This window comes from Puma concolor, chromosome C1 (genome assembly GCF_028749965.1).
Source record: "Puma concolor isolate L17-30 chromosome C1, mPumCon1.1.hap2, whole genome shotgun sequence".
Classification (NCBI taxonomy): Eukaryota; Metazoa; Chordata; class Mammalia; order Carnivora; family Felidae; genus Puma; species Puma concolor.
In genome coordinates this window covers 11,858,362-11,876,406 of record NC_141674.1, presented here as the reverse complement: position 1 = coordinate 11,876,406, position 18,045 = coordinate 11,858,362, and the positions used below count along the sequence as shown (strand labels likewise).

Here is an 18,045-nt window from a genome sequence, read left to right as displayed (position 1 = left end):
GCAAGGTAGTTGGGAGACTCCCTCCTCCTCTGGGAGGGGTGTGTTTTGGGGTTGAGGTGGAGAGCTGCCCTTCCCCAGGGACAGCTCCATTTAACAGTGACGTGGCTCCCTCAGTCCTGCTTGAAGGACTTGGTGTTTCAGAGCCTCAGTTACTACCCTGTGGTGCACACCTAAGAGAGGTGATCAGCTTGGAGCGGAGGCCCCGGGGGCCAGGACAACAGCCACCCCGTCACTGGCCTCCTGGGCAAGACGAGGACACGGAGCCCTTGGATCTTGGGACATAGTCGCAGATGGTGGTGAGAAGCAGGCCTGCGGCTCTAGAGGCCTCTGACCTGATCTCGCCTTCCCCCTGTTAGTACTTCCCCTTGGATACAGGTTTCCTCATCTGTAGTTTTAGTTGTTTTTATCTGAAAGGATCGTGAGGGTGAACCGAAGTTGAATACGAAAGCACTAGCACAGGCCCTGGCACATGGCGAGAGCTCGTTAGGTGGTGGGTAGTGTTTGTAATTAACCCTTGAGAAAAATACAGGATCGTGAAGGAAAGGGTTGGGCTCGTCGTGTAAACCGTCACGAGCGTGCCCCTGCTGAGGATTATGCGTGTCTGTGGTCGTCCGGGTCATCTTTTAGACGTCACCGTGAGAACCTCTGGGGCTTTTGCCTCTCGAGAGCAGTAAGTAGCAGCTGCTGCCATCAATCAGGTCAGAACTGTCTCATCGTTTAATCTCCCTTCCGGACTTCATTCTGCGGTGTGCTCGTTGAATTCTGCCTCCGGCACGTGAGGTGTCCTTCTGCCTGGTTGCAAGGGCACAGTTAGTGGGCTCCCAGTTTGGAAGTGTCGATTAGGGACCGACGACACGAGTCTGCCCGGTTGTGTGGGGGCCTGGGAGGAGACAGGCACCACCAGGGCAGGGGGCTGCCCCAGTGCTGAAGCCACCTGCCAGGTGTGTGCCAGATCCTCACACCCACGGGCCTTTGGGCCGAGCACCATCACGGGCTTTTCGTTCAGCGGTTACTGTACCAACTTCGTCCCAGGTTCAGGTGCTGTGGAGCTGCGGCTGTCATCCCGTCTGCACGGTTGTGTTTCCCAAGCTGTGGGGTGAACCTTCCACCTCTAACAGCAGGTGGTCTGATGCTGTCTGTTCCGTTTACCATACTTTAAGGCGGATAGCAAACTACAGCATGGTCTGGGGAAGGGCCCTGGGGTACAAATGGCCCAGCACCACGTGCTGGCTGCTACTGAATTGGCAAGGGGTAGCATGATGGTTCTGAATGCTGTCACAGTCGCCCTGCGGACGGGTTGGACTTGTCCCTGGTGGGTCTGTTGGGCTGAACAAGGTCCGGTGGGTAGAAGCTCTAGGGAAGAGATTTCAGCATCATTGGGAAATTCCTCCCAATGGCCAGAACTGTATGTATCAGGTAGAACCAGTTTGGCACCATTGGGGGAATTCAAGCACTGCCCAGGCAGTCTATGTACGGAATGTTGTGGAGGAGGCTGTGTTTGGTGGGTAGGGTGCTAGGGGTGACTGATTGGTGGTCCTGGGGAAGGAGGGAAACACCGGTGCCTGAGGAAGGCCCAGTCTTCAGGATAGGTCAGACCTGCACAGCCTCCCAGACCACATCCTAACTCGGTCTGTCCCTGCCAAGGGCCATGCTCCTACCCCCTGATGAGCATGTTTCTGCTCCAAAGATGACCTGAACTTGACAGCAGCCTGATCAGCCCCAGGTCAGAGGGTGTGTGGGAGCATAGAAGAGAGGACATGCCAATCTGGGGAGAAACCTTAATGTGGAGACGAACAGAGAAGATCCGTGACTCTCCCAAGGCCTGACCAGAGGTGGCGACCACTGCCTTCTCACACAGGCCTAGCACAAGACTCCCTCGCCACTCCCCTGGGTGTCTGCAGGCCAGAGGCCTTTGCACATTTGGGTGTAAATCTCAGCACCTAGCAGGGAAAGGGCAGCTCCACACTGCCCTCTCTCCTTCCCAGGCCTTGGCCACTCTTCTCCAGCTGGCTCTGTGGGTCGGCAGTGCAGGAATCACTGACTCAGACTGGGAGGCCAAGGCATCGCACAGGTCGCTACCGTCAGCCAGCTCTGCAGCCCAAGGCTTTGCCTCGCATCACCCTCATCTGGGAGCCTCTGCAAAAAGCCAGCCTTTGAGCACCCTGTTGTCCAGCGGGACAGGAGGCATCACCTCAAAATCTTGCAGGCTGGCCTGCTTGTAACGCTGCCACGGGGGACCGGACCCTTGCTTCTCTATGCCTTGCCACCGCCCCCCACAACAAGGGAGCATCCCTAGCTTAGGTCTGCCTTCTGCTCTCAGTGGCCACAACTGTCCCCACTTGCCCACAATATACCACTGACAAAAGCAGCCAAGTGCTCTTGTGGATACTTTGTGAGGTAATGATGTCGCCGTTGCTGGAGGTGCTCAAGCAGAGACTGATTAACTCTCACGGGAAGGGAAGGTAGAGCTGAGGTATGCATCAGTCAAGAATGGGGCCAAGGGACCCCTCCGTCCCCTTTGCACTCAGAAAGGACTTCCTAGAGAGGCTGCAGGACAGGGACGAGGGCCGGCTTTGAACCAGAAAAGACCTTGGTTTCAAAAGCTGGCGCTGTCACTTTGGGCTGACACAAGTCATCTCACAACTCGAGCTGAGAGGGCACCTGGGGGTCCCTTGGTCCCACCTGAGCCTCAGTTTTGTCACTCAAATGGCGGTGATGCTGCTAGCCTCACAGATGAGCGGCCTAGCTGGATCCAGCAGTAACTTGGTCCACGGAGTGGGTGCGCTTCCCCAAAAGACCACTTGGGGGCACCCCGTGAAAGGCTTTGTGGCCTGGGCACTGCATCAGAGGCTGACTTCAGAGGGAAACTGAATGGGCTGGAGGAGAAAAATGCCCATTTCTCCCCTCCCACTGTTGGTAGAGCCTGGGTAGGGCCCCTTCCCTGGCCTCTGCCACATGTCTGAACACCGTCCCAGGCTGCCTCCCCCCCCCCCCGCTCTCTCTGCCTCAGCCTCCAGCTATGGGAAAGCCAGTGTTGTCTCCACTGGGCTGGGCTGTGGGCCCAGGCCCTGTCAGCATGCACAAAGCTGAGCCGATGTTACAAGTAAATGCCTCAGAAGCCTGGCAGAGTGTGCCATTTCCCCACCAGGGAACCTGTCTGCCCCCGCCCACTGCAGGGAAGTGAAAGAGGGCTGAGGACCAGACCTTACCAGGCAGAACCCTGGAAGGAAGAAGGAAGCTGCTGCCCACCCATCAGCAAGGCCAGGAGAGCCCGGGACTGCCCTTTGGGGTCAGTCATTCTCGGCACACCTGAGCACACACTGACCCTCGAGGCACTGGGACTCAGATGGCTGAAAAGAGGCCTGCTCCTGGAGGAGCCCACAGCCTCATCACAAACCAGGGAGGCATCACACTGGGCTGAACAAAGATGACAAATCCTGAGCTTCAGAAGCCAAAGACAGTCCAGGTGTCGTACTAAAAAGATGCAAAGGAGGCAGAGTCAGAACCGTCTGTAACCAACATAGCCAGTCAAAGGCAGGACAGTTGTTGGGAAGCCAGAGAGCGCTAACAGATGGGTTTCTCGTTGCCCCAGCCTCACCCCACTGAAATGAGAATAGAGCCTTTCTTGGGGGGATCCCAGGCCTGGCCTCTGGCAGTCAGTAATGCAGGGTGTTGGCGGGCCTCCAGGCCTCACCCTGGGAAGACAGACTCACTGTGGTCCAGGAAAGGTGGAGAAGGGCTGTGGGAGGTCTGGCATATCCAGAGGGGCTGGTGTTTGGGGCTGAGGACAGTACAGAGTGGCCCATATGGATCTGTTGACCAGAGGTCATCCCCTCAGATGTAGCAGGGAAAGCCGCTTATGAGCAGAATCCACAGTGGGAGGAGAGGCCCGCACAGCTGGGGCCATGGCAGAGTGATGACAGAGAGTTCTCCCAGTAGCGGGAGGCCCACAAAGGTCCGGGACAGAGGACACCCAAGGAGTGGGTGCCCTCCACAGACATGCTTCCCTGGCATTTGGGCAACACCTCCTACACACTGAACATGAGCCCCAGGGCCGGAGGAGGGGGAGATGAAAAGAAATAACCTCGAGGAGATTGAGTCTAAACAGTAGAGAATGAGAAATCCATTGAATGTAAGTTTACCAGGAAATTATTGGATTAAAATGTCGGCAGACAGACTAAATCAAGCCAGGAAACAAAGCTCTGTTTCTTAAGCGTCCGAGTCTGCCAAGGTAAAAGCTTGTACTTGCTCCAGTAGGAGGAGAGAAATCAGATAAGGTGCTAGGGAACCCCAAGAGCCAAGGGTGAGAGGGGCTGTGGCCGGTGCCACAGGAAGAAAGGAGAAGGGTATTCCCGTAGATGGAAGAGCCTTTGCAAAGAAGTCCGAGTATGACCAGCCCTTCCGGAATCTTGAGAAGGTCAGTGTGAGACTGGAGTGCACGGGGCAGAGCTGGAGAATGAATTGGAGATGGGGACGAGAGGCGGGGGGGGGGGGGGGGGGGGGAGTGGGATCTGGGCCCAGGCAGTGGCAACCAAGAGAGGACAGGATGTTAAATGTGTAGGGAGAGGAGGCCTGGTGGCTGCCTGGATCAAGGCGGGAGGAGGCTGGCACTCAGCCCTGCATGGAGCAAGTGCGGAATGCCACTGTGTGCCAGGCACTGGCCCTCCCCGTGGAGGTGGTATTTCAGTGGGGGGTGAGGGAGAAGGGGCAAACGTGGAAAGCGCCAAGCAGGACCATTCCAGATGAGTATCCCGAGGAAAATTAAAGGGGGATGTGACAGAGTGTGATGGGCTTGGGCTCATCAGAGAAGGCCTTTCTGAGGAGGAGACGTTTCAGCTGAGACCTGAATGTAAGAGCAGCCATGCGGAGAAAACAGCAGGAACAAAGGCCCAGAGGCAGGCATGAACTCAACAAATACAGGGAGCAGAGGAAACGCCGGAGTGCCTGGGGCATGTGAGTGAAGGCAGAGGGCGCCAGTGAACCTCGTAGGCCATGGGGAGGGAGGGGTGGACAAGACTCCAGGTGCAGTGGGAGGCCATTAGAGGGTTTTAAGCAGGGAAGTGACACATGAGGCTGTCCGGGTCAAGGACACCAACCTTGCTGCCAAGCACAGGCCTGGCACATTCCAGGCTCAAAAAAACCTCCCTGGGATGATTTGGCAGCTCCAGTCCCAAACCCTGTATTTAAATGGAATCTGGACATTTTTAATCTACCCTCCCGCCCTGCTTATAAGTGCAATTCCCTGGTTATTGGATTATTGTCCCCAGCGGAGTGTGAAATGCACAAGGACAGGGTCTGTATCTCCTTTACAGTCGTCTTTCCAGTGTCTGGCCTGGCACGGGGAGTGCTCATACGTATTTGACAAGTGCATGTCTTCACCCACTCGTGCCTGTAATGTTTGCCGGGCTTCCTAACTGGTGGCTTCTTCCAGGCACCCTCTTCAGGCCATTCCCCAAGCTGCAGCCACAGCCAGTCAGCCAACACGTTTCTATTGAGTTTTTACTCTATGTCCAACATATTCTAGCTAGTAGGGGTTATTATGGGCTTAATTGTGTCCCTCTGCCCCCCTCCCTTCTCATATTGAAGTTCTAACCCGCAGAACCTCAGAATGTAATCATATTTGGAGATAAGGTCTTTACTGAGGTGATTAAGTTAAAATGAGGCCATTCAGGTGGGTCCTTATTCAGTGTGACTAGTGTGCTTATTAAGAACAGCAAATTTGTACTCGGATTTGTACGGAGGGAAAGTGATGTGAAGACGTGAGGAGAAGATGGTCACCCACAAGCTAAAGAGAGAGGCCTGGAGCAGATCCTTCTCTCCTGCCCCTCAGAAGGAACCAACCCTACCAACTCCTTGATGTATTTCTTTAAAAAAAATTTTTTTTTTAACGCTTATTTACTTTTGAGAGATAGAGCATGAGCAGGGGAGGGGCAGAGAGAGACAGACAGACAGACAGAATCTGAAGCAGGCTCCAGGCCCTGAACTGTCAGCACAGAGCCTGATGCAGGGCTCAAACTTGTGAACCGTGAGATCATGAGCGGAGTTGAAGTCGGACCCTTAACCAACTGAGCCACCCAGGTGACCCATTGATATATAACTTCTAACCTCCGGAACTGAGAAAACACATTTGTGTTGTTTAAGCCACCCAGTCTGTGGTACTTTGTTACTGTAGGCATAGGAAACCGATACAGGGGTATAACAGAATGAAAAGACAAGGCCCCTAGCCTCATGGAGCTTATGTTCTAGGTGAGAGAGACAATAAATTTAAAATTTCAGAATCAAGGGGCGCCTGGCTGGTTCAGTTGGTAGAGCACGCGACTCTTGATCTTGGGGTTGTAAGTTCAAGTCCCATGTTGGGTGCAGAGATTACTTAAAAATCTTTTAAAAAGTAAAATTTCAGAATCAAGAACAGGAGGGCGTGAAGGAGTGAGTCTCGGAGGGTAAGGGCGAATCCTTGAGTGGAGGAGGAGGAAGGCCTCTGTGCAGGTGAAGCAGCCATCCACGGGAGGTTGTGGGGGTGATGCAGGGAGGTCTGGGTGTTGGACACTGGAGGGCAGAGGCCTGTGTGGGAACAAAAGGCCAGGCTCGCTGGAGGGCATTGGGCAAGGGGAAAAGCGCGACCATTGAAATGAAAGCAAGAGGTGGTCAGATGGCCACAGATGGCCTTGACGGCATGGCGTTTGGATTTTATTCCGCGTGCAGTGAAAACCATTGGAAAACTATAAGCATGGGTGTGGCATTGCTGGGTTTACTTTGCCTAAAGATGACTCTGGTGCCTCCGTGGCATTCCAGAAGGCAAGCAGGGAAACCTACAGGAAACAGCTGCAGTGTCCAGGCAAGAGAAGAGACGGACACCCAAATCTGACTGTCCCTCCTCCACTCATCCTCCTGGGCATCCCACCCACCCCTGCCCCTGAGGGCCTCAGGCCTGTGTGTCTGCCCATCCAGGCCTTACGGTGCCCTGTCCAGAAGGTGCTCAATCAATCTGGGGGATGGGGGGAGACCAAACCATGAACAAATGAGTAGATGAATCAGAAAGTTTTACACCATATGGGCCTTTAGATAGATGGTCCACCTGCTTCACCTTAGGCCTTGAGAGGAGAAACATTTTGCTTTAGAGGGACACTCAGTTTAATGGTCAGAGGGGGCACAGGACAGCAGAACTCACTAGACCAAAATGGTCCACAAGCCTCCTCTGAAACGAAATTCTGACCACCTCACTCCCAGGCTCTAACCATTGACTGGCTCTCTCACCAGCAGTGATGTCTAAGTGAGGTCTGTGGACCCTGCCATGGACTGAATTGTGTGTGACTCCCCTCACCCCCGGCCAAAATCCATATGCTAAGTCCTAACCCCCAATGTGACTTACTTGGAGATAGGGCCTTTAAGGAGGTAATAAAGGTTAAATGAGGTAATAAGACCAAGGCCCTAATCCAATAATACTGGTGTCCTTATAAAAGGAAAAGACATCAAGGGTATGTGTGCACAGAGATGAGACCTTGTAGGACACACTGAGAAGGCGGCTGCCTGCAGGCTGGGAAGAAAGGCCACACCAGAAACCAACCCCGTTGGCAACTTGATTTTGGACTTCCAGCTTCCAGAACTGCGAGAAAATAGATTTCTGCTGTTTAAGCCGCCTAGTCTGTGGTAGTCTCTTACGGCAGCCGCAGCGGACTGATACAGAACCCAACTTCTGAACTGCCCCGTGTTCACATGCAAGCTTACAGACCCATCTGGCCCCCCAGAGCAGAGTCTCTGGAGGATGGACTCCAAGAACCCATGTTTTGAACAGGCTCCTGATGCTCCCCAAGTGTCCTCTCCATGAGCTCCTGAGGGCGGTGAAGGCTGATTCCCCCAAAAACCTCTGGCCCCTAGATCCTCTGATCACCGGCCTCCCCCTCTGTCCAAGAGGACTTCACATCTGGCCTCCAGGATAACTGGCAAGCTCATCCTGCCAAGCTGCTTCATTTCCTCACACTCCCCGAGCCCTCCAAGCCCTCCAAGAGTCAAGACCGGGCACGGCTAACGATGAAGTGCAGAAACTCAGAGATAAGTCAGATCTCAGCCCTGCCATGGAGGCACTTCAGGTCCACGGAGAGAGGGCGCTCCACACAGCGTGACCAATCCTGAGTCTGGGCAGGTGCGGTAAGAACGGCAGGAAAGGGAGCTGAGCAACCTGGGACTGTGGGCAGGGGTTTCAAGCTGCAGAATCCCGGAGAAATCAGTGCTCATTTGTTATGTTTCCGCCTAGCTGCAGTGGAAGCAACTGACAGCAAGCACCCTGTCTTATACAGCCACGTCCCCTCTACTCTCTTGGACATAATGGACCTCGATGCTTTGTGGGTTGATGGCCCTCTGGCTGCTTTCGGCATGACTAAGAAGGGCCCTCCTAGTGGCTGGGGACAAAGTTTAAAAAAACACGAGACCCACTCTGGCAGAACAGATGTTCAGAGTCCAGGAATCCTGGGTTCTGAGTCTAATTTTGCCACTGGCCAGCCGTGTGATGTGTTGTCTGAGTTTCCTCACCTGTAAAAGAAAAGAGAGATGATAGTATTTCCCATACAGGTTTGTTTATAGAATTAAACGAAGTTAACCTCTGTAAAGCCCCCGCTGTCTGGCACCGAGTTGGCCTTCAATAAAGGTTAACTTACAGATTATTCCTTACAAAGCAGTGATTTGTCCTACTTGACAAATTTGTCCTACTTGAAGGACAAATCTTCGTGCTACTTGCACGAAGATACGGGTAAAAATTAAGTGTAATAGATAACCTCTCAGCAAGGACCCACCTGCATCCTGTCCAACTAACAGGCATTTACTGAGCACCCCCACCTTTTGGTAACAGGTCGGTGCCCATTGTTGGAAGGGTGGAGGGGGGCTCATGGCCTCAGTGCTGAAATGTCAGCCGCAGAAGGGTATTACTTCTTGTCTTTCCATTGCCAGTGCCTAGAACGGGCAGAACACATAATAGGTGCTCAGTAATTATTTGTTGAATGGATGGGATGAATCAATAAATGAATGGCCGGTAGATTCCTGTGGCCCTCTGACTCATTTTTAAGACTTTGAGCAAGTCCCTTAACCTCTCTGAGCTGCTGTTTCCCCACTTACGAAGCCATAGGTGTTTTAATTCATCTCTAGGTCCTGCCGAGCAGAATTAATAGAGCGATAACAATAATAAGCAACACTAACTAATTGAGCACTGCTATGGGCTGAGCACTGTTATAAAAAAAAAACAAAAAAAAAACAAAAAAAAAAAAACCCTAGGAGGTAATAGTATTTTATAGAAGAAGGAACTGAGTCACTGAGGCAGAGAAGGCTCCTGGAGGAGGGGGATTTGATTTGGGAGGAGTTTGGGGAGAAAGCCTGGGAATCGGACTGAGCAATAGAAAGGACCCACGGCCCGGAGGGTTAGGCCCAGTCCGGGGTGCCCCCGCGTGGTGGTAGCGGCAGACAAGAGAGGGACCAGTCCCGCCCCCGGCGTCTCCTTGACAACAGCCTCCGCACATGCGCCTCAAGCTCCGACGCCGAGGCAGGCTGAGCGCTCCGAAGCCAGACGCAGGCCGGGCGGAAGCAACCCGGGCGGACTGGGCGGCGGGAGCGCGGGTGGGCTTTTAAAGGGACCAGCTCCGCCTGAGCCCGTTCGCCGACGGGGACTTCTGATGGTGAGGGCTGGGTGGCCCCAGGAGTTGGGATCGAGGAGGCAGAGGAGAAACAGGGCTGTGTAAAAACCCTCGCTCCTGCCCCGAGATGACAAGGGAGAGGGGATTGTGTAAGTGCCCCCCGGGGCAATAATGCGATGGCTGTCCAGGGGGCAGTATGGGGACGAAGGGACTATGGAATTGCACCGTCTGGGTAATAAGAGGGAGACGGGGAGTGTGTAACCCCCCAGGACCATGAAAGGAAACTGGGACTCCAAAAGCGCTAATGGGGATAATAAGGGTGAGGTGCGGCAAATGACGCCCGCCCCCCACCCCCACCCCCCACCCCAAGGAGGGAGCTGGGGTTCTGAGGAAGAGTCAGAGAGCAGGTTGAGAGGGATCGCAGGTCCAGCTCAGGACATTTACCCTCTCCCCTCCCCCTACTCAGCATTCTACCCCGTCGCGGTGCCAGGCCATGGCCAGACCACCCGCCCCGGGCTCGGTGATTGTCCCAGACTGGCACGAGAGCGCCGAGGGCAAGGAGTATTTAGCCTGCATCCTGCGCAAGAACCGCAGACGGGTGTTCGGTAAGTGCCTGCCCCCAAGCCTGTCACTCCCCTGGAAGAACAGTGTCACCTGTTGGGAGGGGTGGGGAAGGTGGCAAAGCGGTAGGGCAGTGAGGGCCTGCTTTACTACACTCCTCAACCTTGGAGACCCCTGGAAGCCCTATCCCTGGGGCCCCTGAATCTCCTTAGAGCGAATTCCACCATCAGAGCCAGGAGCATGGAAACAGCCCCAACCCTGCCAAGAACACTGTCACCAGAGAGGCTGTTGATGGAGTTCTTACCTCTGTGCCAGGCCCTCTGCTGGGCATGTTGCACAACAGACTCCCGCCTGCCCTCAATAGCACACCTTACAGACTTGTCCGAGACCCAGCCTGGTAAGTAGAGGCAAGCCTCTTCAATATCCTACAGTCTCAAAGACGAGACATTCACATCTCCCAGGATGAAGCTACCTCACCCAGCGTTGCACTGACAGGTCAGCAGAGGGGCCTGGCATCTGCTGTGAGAGCTCAGCTCTGGCCAGAAGAAACAAAGCGCCAGGGGGTTGAAGACCATAGAATGACAGGGCAACCCACAGCTGAGGACTTTCAGATGCTAAGCCTATGCATGTATCATAATTCAGACTTTTTTTTTTTTTTGCAAAATAAAAGCATTCATAAAGATCTCAGTGTATTGATTCTAACAAGTTTATTTATAGTAACTGAGAATATTTTTGCTGATATTTCTCCATTGAGGAAAGAATTATGAAGAACCTTGCCTTTACATGTGGGAAATCTAGAACAGGTGATAATAGTATCAATAAAAACAATCTCATGCGTCAAACTTTATTTATTTATTTTTTTGTAATGTTCACTTATTATTTTGAGAGACAGAGCGCCAGCAGGGGAGGGGCAGAGAGAGAGGGAGACGCAGAATCCGAAGCAGGCTCCAGGCTCTGAGCTGCCAGCACAGAGCCCAGTGCGGGGCTCGAACTCCCAAACCGTGAGATCACCACCTGAGCCGAAAGTGGGCCACTTAACTGATTAAGCCACCCAGGTGCCCCTCGTGCATCAAACTTTAAAGAAAAGTAATTCGGTAGTATTTGGAATGGGCCTTGGTACACCTAACAGAGCACAGGTGTTTGTAACAGAGCTCATCCAGGGACCCTGCCTGTGTCCCAGGCCTCCGTACCGAGTATAGAGAACCATGGATAGCTGGCACCAGAAAGCCCTTAGAGCTGATGGGTCTGATGGGGCAAGCGCAGGTTGACCTCTTGACCCCACCTGGCTCCCTTCTTGTCCCAGGGCTTCTGGAACGACCAGTGCTGCCCCCTCCCGTGGCCATTGACACAGCCAGCTACAAGATCTTCGTGTCTGGAAAGAGCGGCGTGGGCAAGACAGCACTGGTGGCCAAGCTGGCTGGCCTAGAGGTACCCGTGGTACACCATGAGACCGCTGGTGAGTGCATCCCGGGAGGCCTTCCCTGGGGTGGAGGAAAGACTGGCCCTTGACCCATCGTTTACTCCGCAACCTTGGAAAGGCGTTTCACTGGCTCCTCTATTCGTCAGAGATGATAGTTCCAACCCCAGTGTATTGTGGGATTGGTACTAGAGATCGTGTTGGTAACATAACTCGCGCCGAGCTGGCACAAGATGGGCGCTCAGGGAACACCGATCTTCTCTTCCGGTTTCCTTCCGTTGGATGCTGATTGACCAGCAGGTTGCAACTGGGTCCTCCAGCATCCAGTACGTCTGGGTCCCCTCGTACGTACGAGTGAACTGCTTTGTCATGGCTAGGGCTGGGGCTGCATCTCTCTGGCAGGCTGGAGACCCTTCTAGAGCAGTTTGGTTTCCCCCCATCAGCCTGAGAATTTTCCCGGGTCAGCGACTATGCTTTCCGCACCAGGCTGGTGGACCCACCGGGGATGTATCTTCTTCCTATTTCTTCCTGGCCCCTGGCCCCTCTCCACTCCGCCTCTCCCATGCTGAATAGCTGACCCTCCCCCAGGCATCCAGACCACCGTGGTATTTTGGCCAGCCAAACTGCAGGCCAGTGACCGTGTTGTCATGTTCCGCTTTGAGTTCTGGGACTGCGGGGAGTCTGCACTCAAAAAGTTCGACCACATGCTGCCGGTGAGCAGACAGGTGGGCCTGGGAGGGGCTGGGAGGAGCTGGTTGTCTGAGGTGGGCTTCTGAGTACCTGCCCGGTCTGCAGGAGGCAGAATTGGGCGTGGCCTGGGGGGTGCTGCCCCGGGTGGGAGAAGGCTGAGCTGGCCGTGGGGACCGGGTCTCAGCCCCAGCTCTGCCCTGGGCCAGCCAGTCCCTGCTCTGGGCCTGTGGAAGGAGGGGATCTGCTGAGACTTCTCAGGGCCCTGCGGCTGATCAGAGGTTCTGGCCCCCTGGTTACAAGCCTCACATCGGCCTCTCCCTCCCCAGGCTTGCAAGGAGAAGACAGATGCTTTCCTCTTCCTCTTCTCCTTCACCGACCGTGCCTCCTTTGAAGACCTCCCTGGACAGCTGGCCCGAGTAGCAGGCGACACCCCTGGTGTTGTCAGGATGGTCATCGGCTCCAAGTATCCTTTGGGTGGCCCCTAGGACAGTCTGAGGCCACACCTGGCAAGGCACAGAGCAAGGGGATCAGGGACTCTGCCTCTGCCTAGCTGTGGGCTCTACACCCATGGACAGTATCTTAAAGGCTGCAGCAGCCGCCCCCCCCCCCGCCCCCACCGGATGGGGCTCCGGGGAAGAGGGCTGAGGCTGGATGCGACGAGGTGGTAAGCAGAGACACCCGGCCAGGCTCCTTGACCCTCCTCCAGATTTGACCAGTACATGCACACTGATGTGCCTGAGCGTGACCTCACGGCCTTCCGGCAGGCCTGGGAACTGCCCCTCTTGCGGGTGAAGAGTGTGCCGGGACGGCGGCTGGCAGATGGGCGCACACTGGATGGGTGGGCTGGGCTGGCCGACGTTGCCCACGTGCTCAACGGCCTGGCGGAACAGCTGTGGCACCAGGACCAGGTGGCAGCTGGCCTGCTCCCCGACACCTCAGAGAACTCCCCCAGCTGATCTCTACTCCCAACCGTGACCCAAGGCAGAGGGCAGGACCAGGTCCTAAGGCTGAGGCAGGAACATTGACCTCATCCTGAGGACTGGCCAGAGGGGCCTGTCAGGAGGACGAGGAGGCACTTTCCTTGCAGAAATCACAGCAGTGAGGTGGGGACACGAGGCTCTGTGCATCAGTGGCCTAAGGGCATCCGGGGGCCCCCTGGCCTTCTCCCTCCGCCTTGGAGGGTCTGGGCTCTGGAAACTGAGGAAGTATAGGGGCAGAACCTTAGGGCTCAAGCTTCTCCTGCACCCCCCACCTCCTGTCCTCCCAGAAAGGGCGACTGGAAAGGGGGACATCCCAGCCGGGCCCTGGACCCCAAGTGACTTCAATCAAGAGCCTGTATTCCTTGAGGCAACACCATCTGCTATATCGGATAAACCCTGAAATCTCAGTGGCTTAACTCTATAGAAGTGTTTTCCTTGCTCAGCCTCACTTCAACTGGAAGTGAAGGGATCTGGGGGCTCTGCTGAATGAACCCTGACTCTGAGGTCTCTAACACCTGGCTTCCCGGTTTGCCCTGGGGCATCAGCATCCAGTCAGCAGAGGGGGAGTGACTGCTAGTGGAGGGTCACCTAGGAGGTTTCCCGGGACCTGGCCTCTGGGGGTGTGCCTTCTGCCCACCTTCCATTGGCCAGCACCCAGTCACATGGTTACATGGAGCTGCAGGGCAGGCTGGGAAATGTAGTCCACCTTCATGTTCAGGGGGTGAGCCCTCTGTGCAGTACCTTTCTTGAAAATGAAGGTGTCAGGCTAGGCTTGGGAAGCAGGGCCCCGCCAGCCTGGGGTATCAGAAAGCTCACTGGGCAGGGCCAGGGACTGGACCAGGTGGGGTCAGGGAGTGAGGTGCCCTGTTTGGCAGCTCTGCCCTGTGGGAAGCCAGCAAGTGCAGGAGCAGGAAAGTGAGGGAATGTGCCCATTCATGTGTCTCACCCCTGCCCCATCCACCAGAGACACTCGTGAATGCAGGCTAAAGTATGGGGTGGGGGGAGGGGTGGTGCTGATGCAGAGGGCCTTTATACTTTCGGACACCCCCTGGTTGGAACCCTGGGTTGAGGCCTGGCCTGAGTCTGAGCCAGCTGGAAGGACCTGGGGGCCCAGATATGTGACCCCCAAAGCCAGCGGACCCTTGGAGCCGCCTCTTGAGAGGGGAGCCCTGGCAGCTTTGTATACCACATCCTCACAGGCATGATCACATGCTCACACATACCAGCCCTTGTCCTAAAACACCGCCCTCCACCCATGTGCACACCCCCCCTGCTGGCACACCCAGGACGTTCATACATAACCCACTCTGGCTTACCGTCCTGGGCACACTGACCACCTGCTTGATGGCATTTACCATGTCTGCTACCCTGGGCACCACCCACAGGTTCGTCGGTCACCCCTTCCAGGGCCTAAAAGACCAGCGCTGGTTCAGAGCTGAGTCCTGAGCTTGTCCCATACCCCAGAGAAAGAACGTCCCTGTGCGGGACCCTAAGCCTCATGGTGGCACAGCCGGTGGGCTGGCTCCGCTCCTGAGCTCCTGAGCCATAGACCTGTCCCCTGCGGGCTTCAGCTCTGCTTCCGGGCAGCCGGCTCAGCCCATTCTTTTCTGTTCTTAGCTCCAGTAGACCGTACCCGGGAGGCAACAGCAAAGCTTGGGAGTGGGACCCGGTGAAGGTCACCTCTGGGCCTGAATATGATGCTCTAGCTACAGGTGCCTGTGTTGTGAGCACCAGCCAGTTATCTCTGGGCTTGAAACTCCCCCAGAAAGGAAGCTACTGGATCCTTCTTGGGTCCCCGCTCTGTACCCGCAGGCCAGTTTTCTCCTGGTTAGCCCTGCCCCAATCAGAGAATCACCCTGTCACCCACCTTCCCCCCAAACCAAGGAGGTGAACAGTTCTCTGCTGTTTTCCTGCGTAAGGACAAGGTAGGGAGGCCAGGGGGACTGGGACCGGGAGCCTGGCCACCTGCCCTCCCAGCACCACTTTCTGTGCCCCTGCGAGCCCTGCCGCCGTGTCCCTTCAGCACTTAGCAGACTGCTTATCCGGGGGGCCTCCTCCGTGGCAGCGCAGAGCTGGGAGCCATTATCAAAATAGCAGGTGACTGCACTTACAGTGTGTTCCCTGGGCAGGGCCACGTGGGAAGGGAGCGAGAAGAGCGTGCGGACACACGCGTGTGGTTTCGAGCCAGCTTCACGGCCCTCAGAGGGGCCCTCCCAGCTGGTTTGAAGCTCTGCTCTGGCCATCTTGAAACTCTGGACACCGCGCAGTCTGTAGCGGGTCCTGCGTGTGTTATCCAGGGAGAGGGTCTGGGCTCCAGATAAAGCTCCTCTCTCAGGGTTTGGAGGGAGGGGCCACTCCGGGGAAGTGTCACAAGGCCATCTTTTCTCCCTGCTTTGGTGCCCCAAATTCCACCATTAGGTTGAGCCTCACAGCAGTTCAGGGCAAGTATCTCTCCACTCACCCCACCCCTCCATGGGCCCTGAGGCTCCCTGGAAGGAAGGGGTAGTGATGATGCCCCAGACTGGGTCAGGGGTGGGCCCTGACTTTGGGAAAAGGTCCTGGAGGGCCCTGGAGCCACTGAACTTTGGGGCTCTGGAGGGAAGCCGCTGGGAGCCATCATCTTTTCCTGAGGCGAGGGTGGGGGTTAGCTCTGCTGTGGCCTGGCCCCACTGCTGTTCCCAGAGTCAGGATCTATCAGCTGCTTCTTCCTTCCCCAAACAGGCTCTCAACAGAGCCTACAGATGGGGAGTGCCATGGTCTGAATGTGTCCCCCCAAAATTTATACTTTGAAATCCAAATCCTTAATGTGATGGTATTTTAGGGACCTTTGGGAGGTCAAGAGGGCAGAGCCCCATGCATGGGATTCGTGCTCTTACGCAAGAGACCCCACAGAGCTCTGTAGCCCCTTCCACCCAATGAAGACACAGAAAGTGCAGACTATAAACCAGGAAGAGGGTCCTTGAGGACCCTGCTGGAGCCTTGATCTTGGACTTCCCACTTTCGGAGCTGTGGGAAATAAATTTCTGTTGTTTATAAGCCACCCGGTCTGTGGTATTTTGTTATAGCAGCCCGAACAGACTAAGACAGAGAAGCTGAGGTCCAGAGAGGGACAAGCATTTGCCCAAGGTTGCAGAGCCACGAAGCAGCCCTGATGCTCTCAGCCCTCAGCACTCTCCCTTGGACCATCCCTCCCCCTCATCCCCTAATGCGGTCTTCAGGATTCAGCGCCTCACAGGCCCTCTCCCAATCCTCCCAATTTTTCCAACTGTGAAGCCTGGGGCTGCCTGTAGGAGGGGAAATGCAGTGCTGGCCCCTCCCTCTCCTTCCCTTTTCCTCCCCGCCCCCCACCCCGCCCCCAAAGCTTCCCAGGTCCCGCTGAGCTGAACTGTTAAGTGAGTTCTTCTTCGCTGCCAGCCTAGGCTGGCTGGCCTCTTGGGGAGCAGGGAGGACCCCAGGTGAGGAAGCTGGCCCCAGGATAGGAAGGGGCTGCAGGAATCCCCCCTCCCTGCAAAGGCTGCTGGCTGGGCCTTCCGGGCCCTGGCTGAGTCCAGATTCCAGTTGGGGCTTTCTGGTCTTGCCCTGGATCTCCTTACTCCCTAGGCAGCCTGGTGCCAGCTGTGATGCCCCTGTGCCAGGCACAGGCTTGGGGTGGGGGTGGGGGGGAAGTGCCCAGATGGAGGCAGGGGGCTCAGAGGCTAGGACAGGTTGGGGCCAGACCCCCAGAGGGCCAACCAGGAGATGGAGAGTGAAGCTGGGAAGTGGTGAAGGTTCTTCCCTCCCTGTGACCTCAGACCCAGAGGCTGGGGCAGTGGGGATGGAGGAAGCTGGTGTTCAACTCTATTCTAGAAAGTTGGGGTGGATTCTGGGAGCAAAGAGGACTGACTGAGGCTGGGGGTGGAGAGGGGGTCCAGAAGGAAGGTGAGGGAGAATTCGGGCCTTGGGCCATTCACTTCAATTCCCATGCATTCATTTATCTGTAAAATGAAGAGGACAGTAGCACGCATTTCTCTGGATTGTAGCTAAATGTGTGGGAAATGTTTAGTGCTGTGCCAGGCACCAAGTTAAGGGCACAATAAATGGTGGTTGTTCTCTTCGTCGTTGTTCTTATGGTAGTGGTGGCGGTTGGGCTGGAGAGGAGGGAGACCGGTCGACTGCGCCAGGGCAGTTGGATGCACACTGAGCCAGGGGTGGGCGGGCCGAGCGGCAGCGCAGCAGGGGCGACGGAGAATGGAGAAGCTCCTGGCACCAGTAACCGCTTCCGGTCCTCTCGCCCTCCCTCCCGTCCTGTTGTGCCATCACCGTGGACGAGGACCCCAACGACGACCGTCTCTGCGCGTCCTGCGTCAACATTTGTGCCTCCGACTCCGGGGGCAACCTTTCCCGCGGCAGGAAAACCGAAATCGGTGAGACACGTCCCCCGAGGCCCGAGCAGCCAACCCACAATCGCGCTCTTATTTTTTTTTTTTATTTTTTTTTTCAACGTTTATTTATTTTTGGGACAGAGAGAGACAGAGCATGAACGGGGGAGGGGCAGAGAGAGAGGGCGACACAGAATCGGAAACAGGCTCCAGGCTCTGAGCCATCAGCCCAGAGCCCGACGCGGGGCTCGAACTCACGGACCGCGAGATCGTGACCTGGCTGAAGTCGGACGCTCAACCGACTGCGCCACCCAGGCGCCCCCACAATCGCGCTCTTAAATCCCCTCTTCCCTCGGCCGAGCAATCCCGTGGCATCACTCGTCCATTTCTTGCAATGGGCAGTTCCGCCTTGGAGCTAAACC

General features: G+C 55.8%; 1 protein-coding gene across 2 annotated transcripts; it reads left to right on the top strand.

The window, feature by feature from the left end:
* The first annotated feature begins 49 nt into the window (after positions 1-49).
* CPLANE2 (ciliogenesis and planar polarity effector complex subunit 2) lies at positions 50-13,672 on the top strand. Of its 2 annotated transcripts, none has more exons than XM_086715791.1 (6): positions 50-4,953; positions 10,084-10,222; positions 11,482-11,634; positions 12,184-12,308; positions 12,612-12,748; positions 12,992-13,672. In XM_086715791.1, the coding sequence occupies exons 2-6, from the start codon at positions 10,111-10,113 to the stop codon at positions 13,239-13,241; spliced, it is 777 nt and encodes a 258-aa protein (XP_086571917.1). In that variant the 5' UTR covers positions 50-4,953; positions 10,084-10,110; the 3' UTR covers positions 13,242-13,672. The 2 variants fall into 2 exon arrangements, with proteins under 2 accessions (XP_086571917.1, XP_086571916.1); XM_086715790.1 differs by lacking the exon at positions 50-4,953 and adding an exon at positions 9,501-9,659.
* Positions 13,673-18,045: the final 4,373 nt, after the last annotated feature.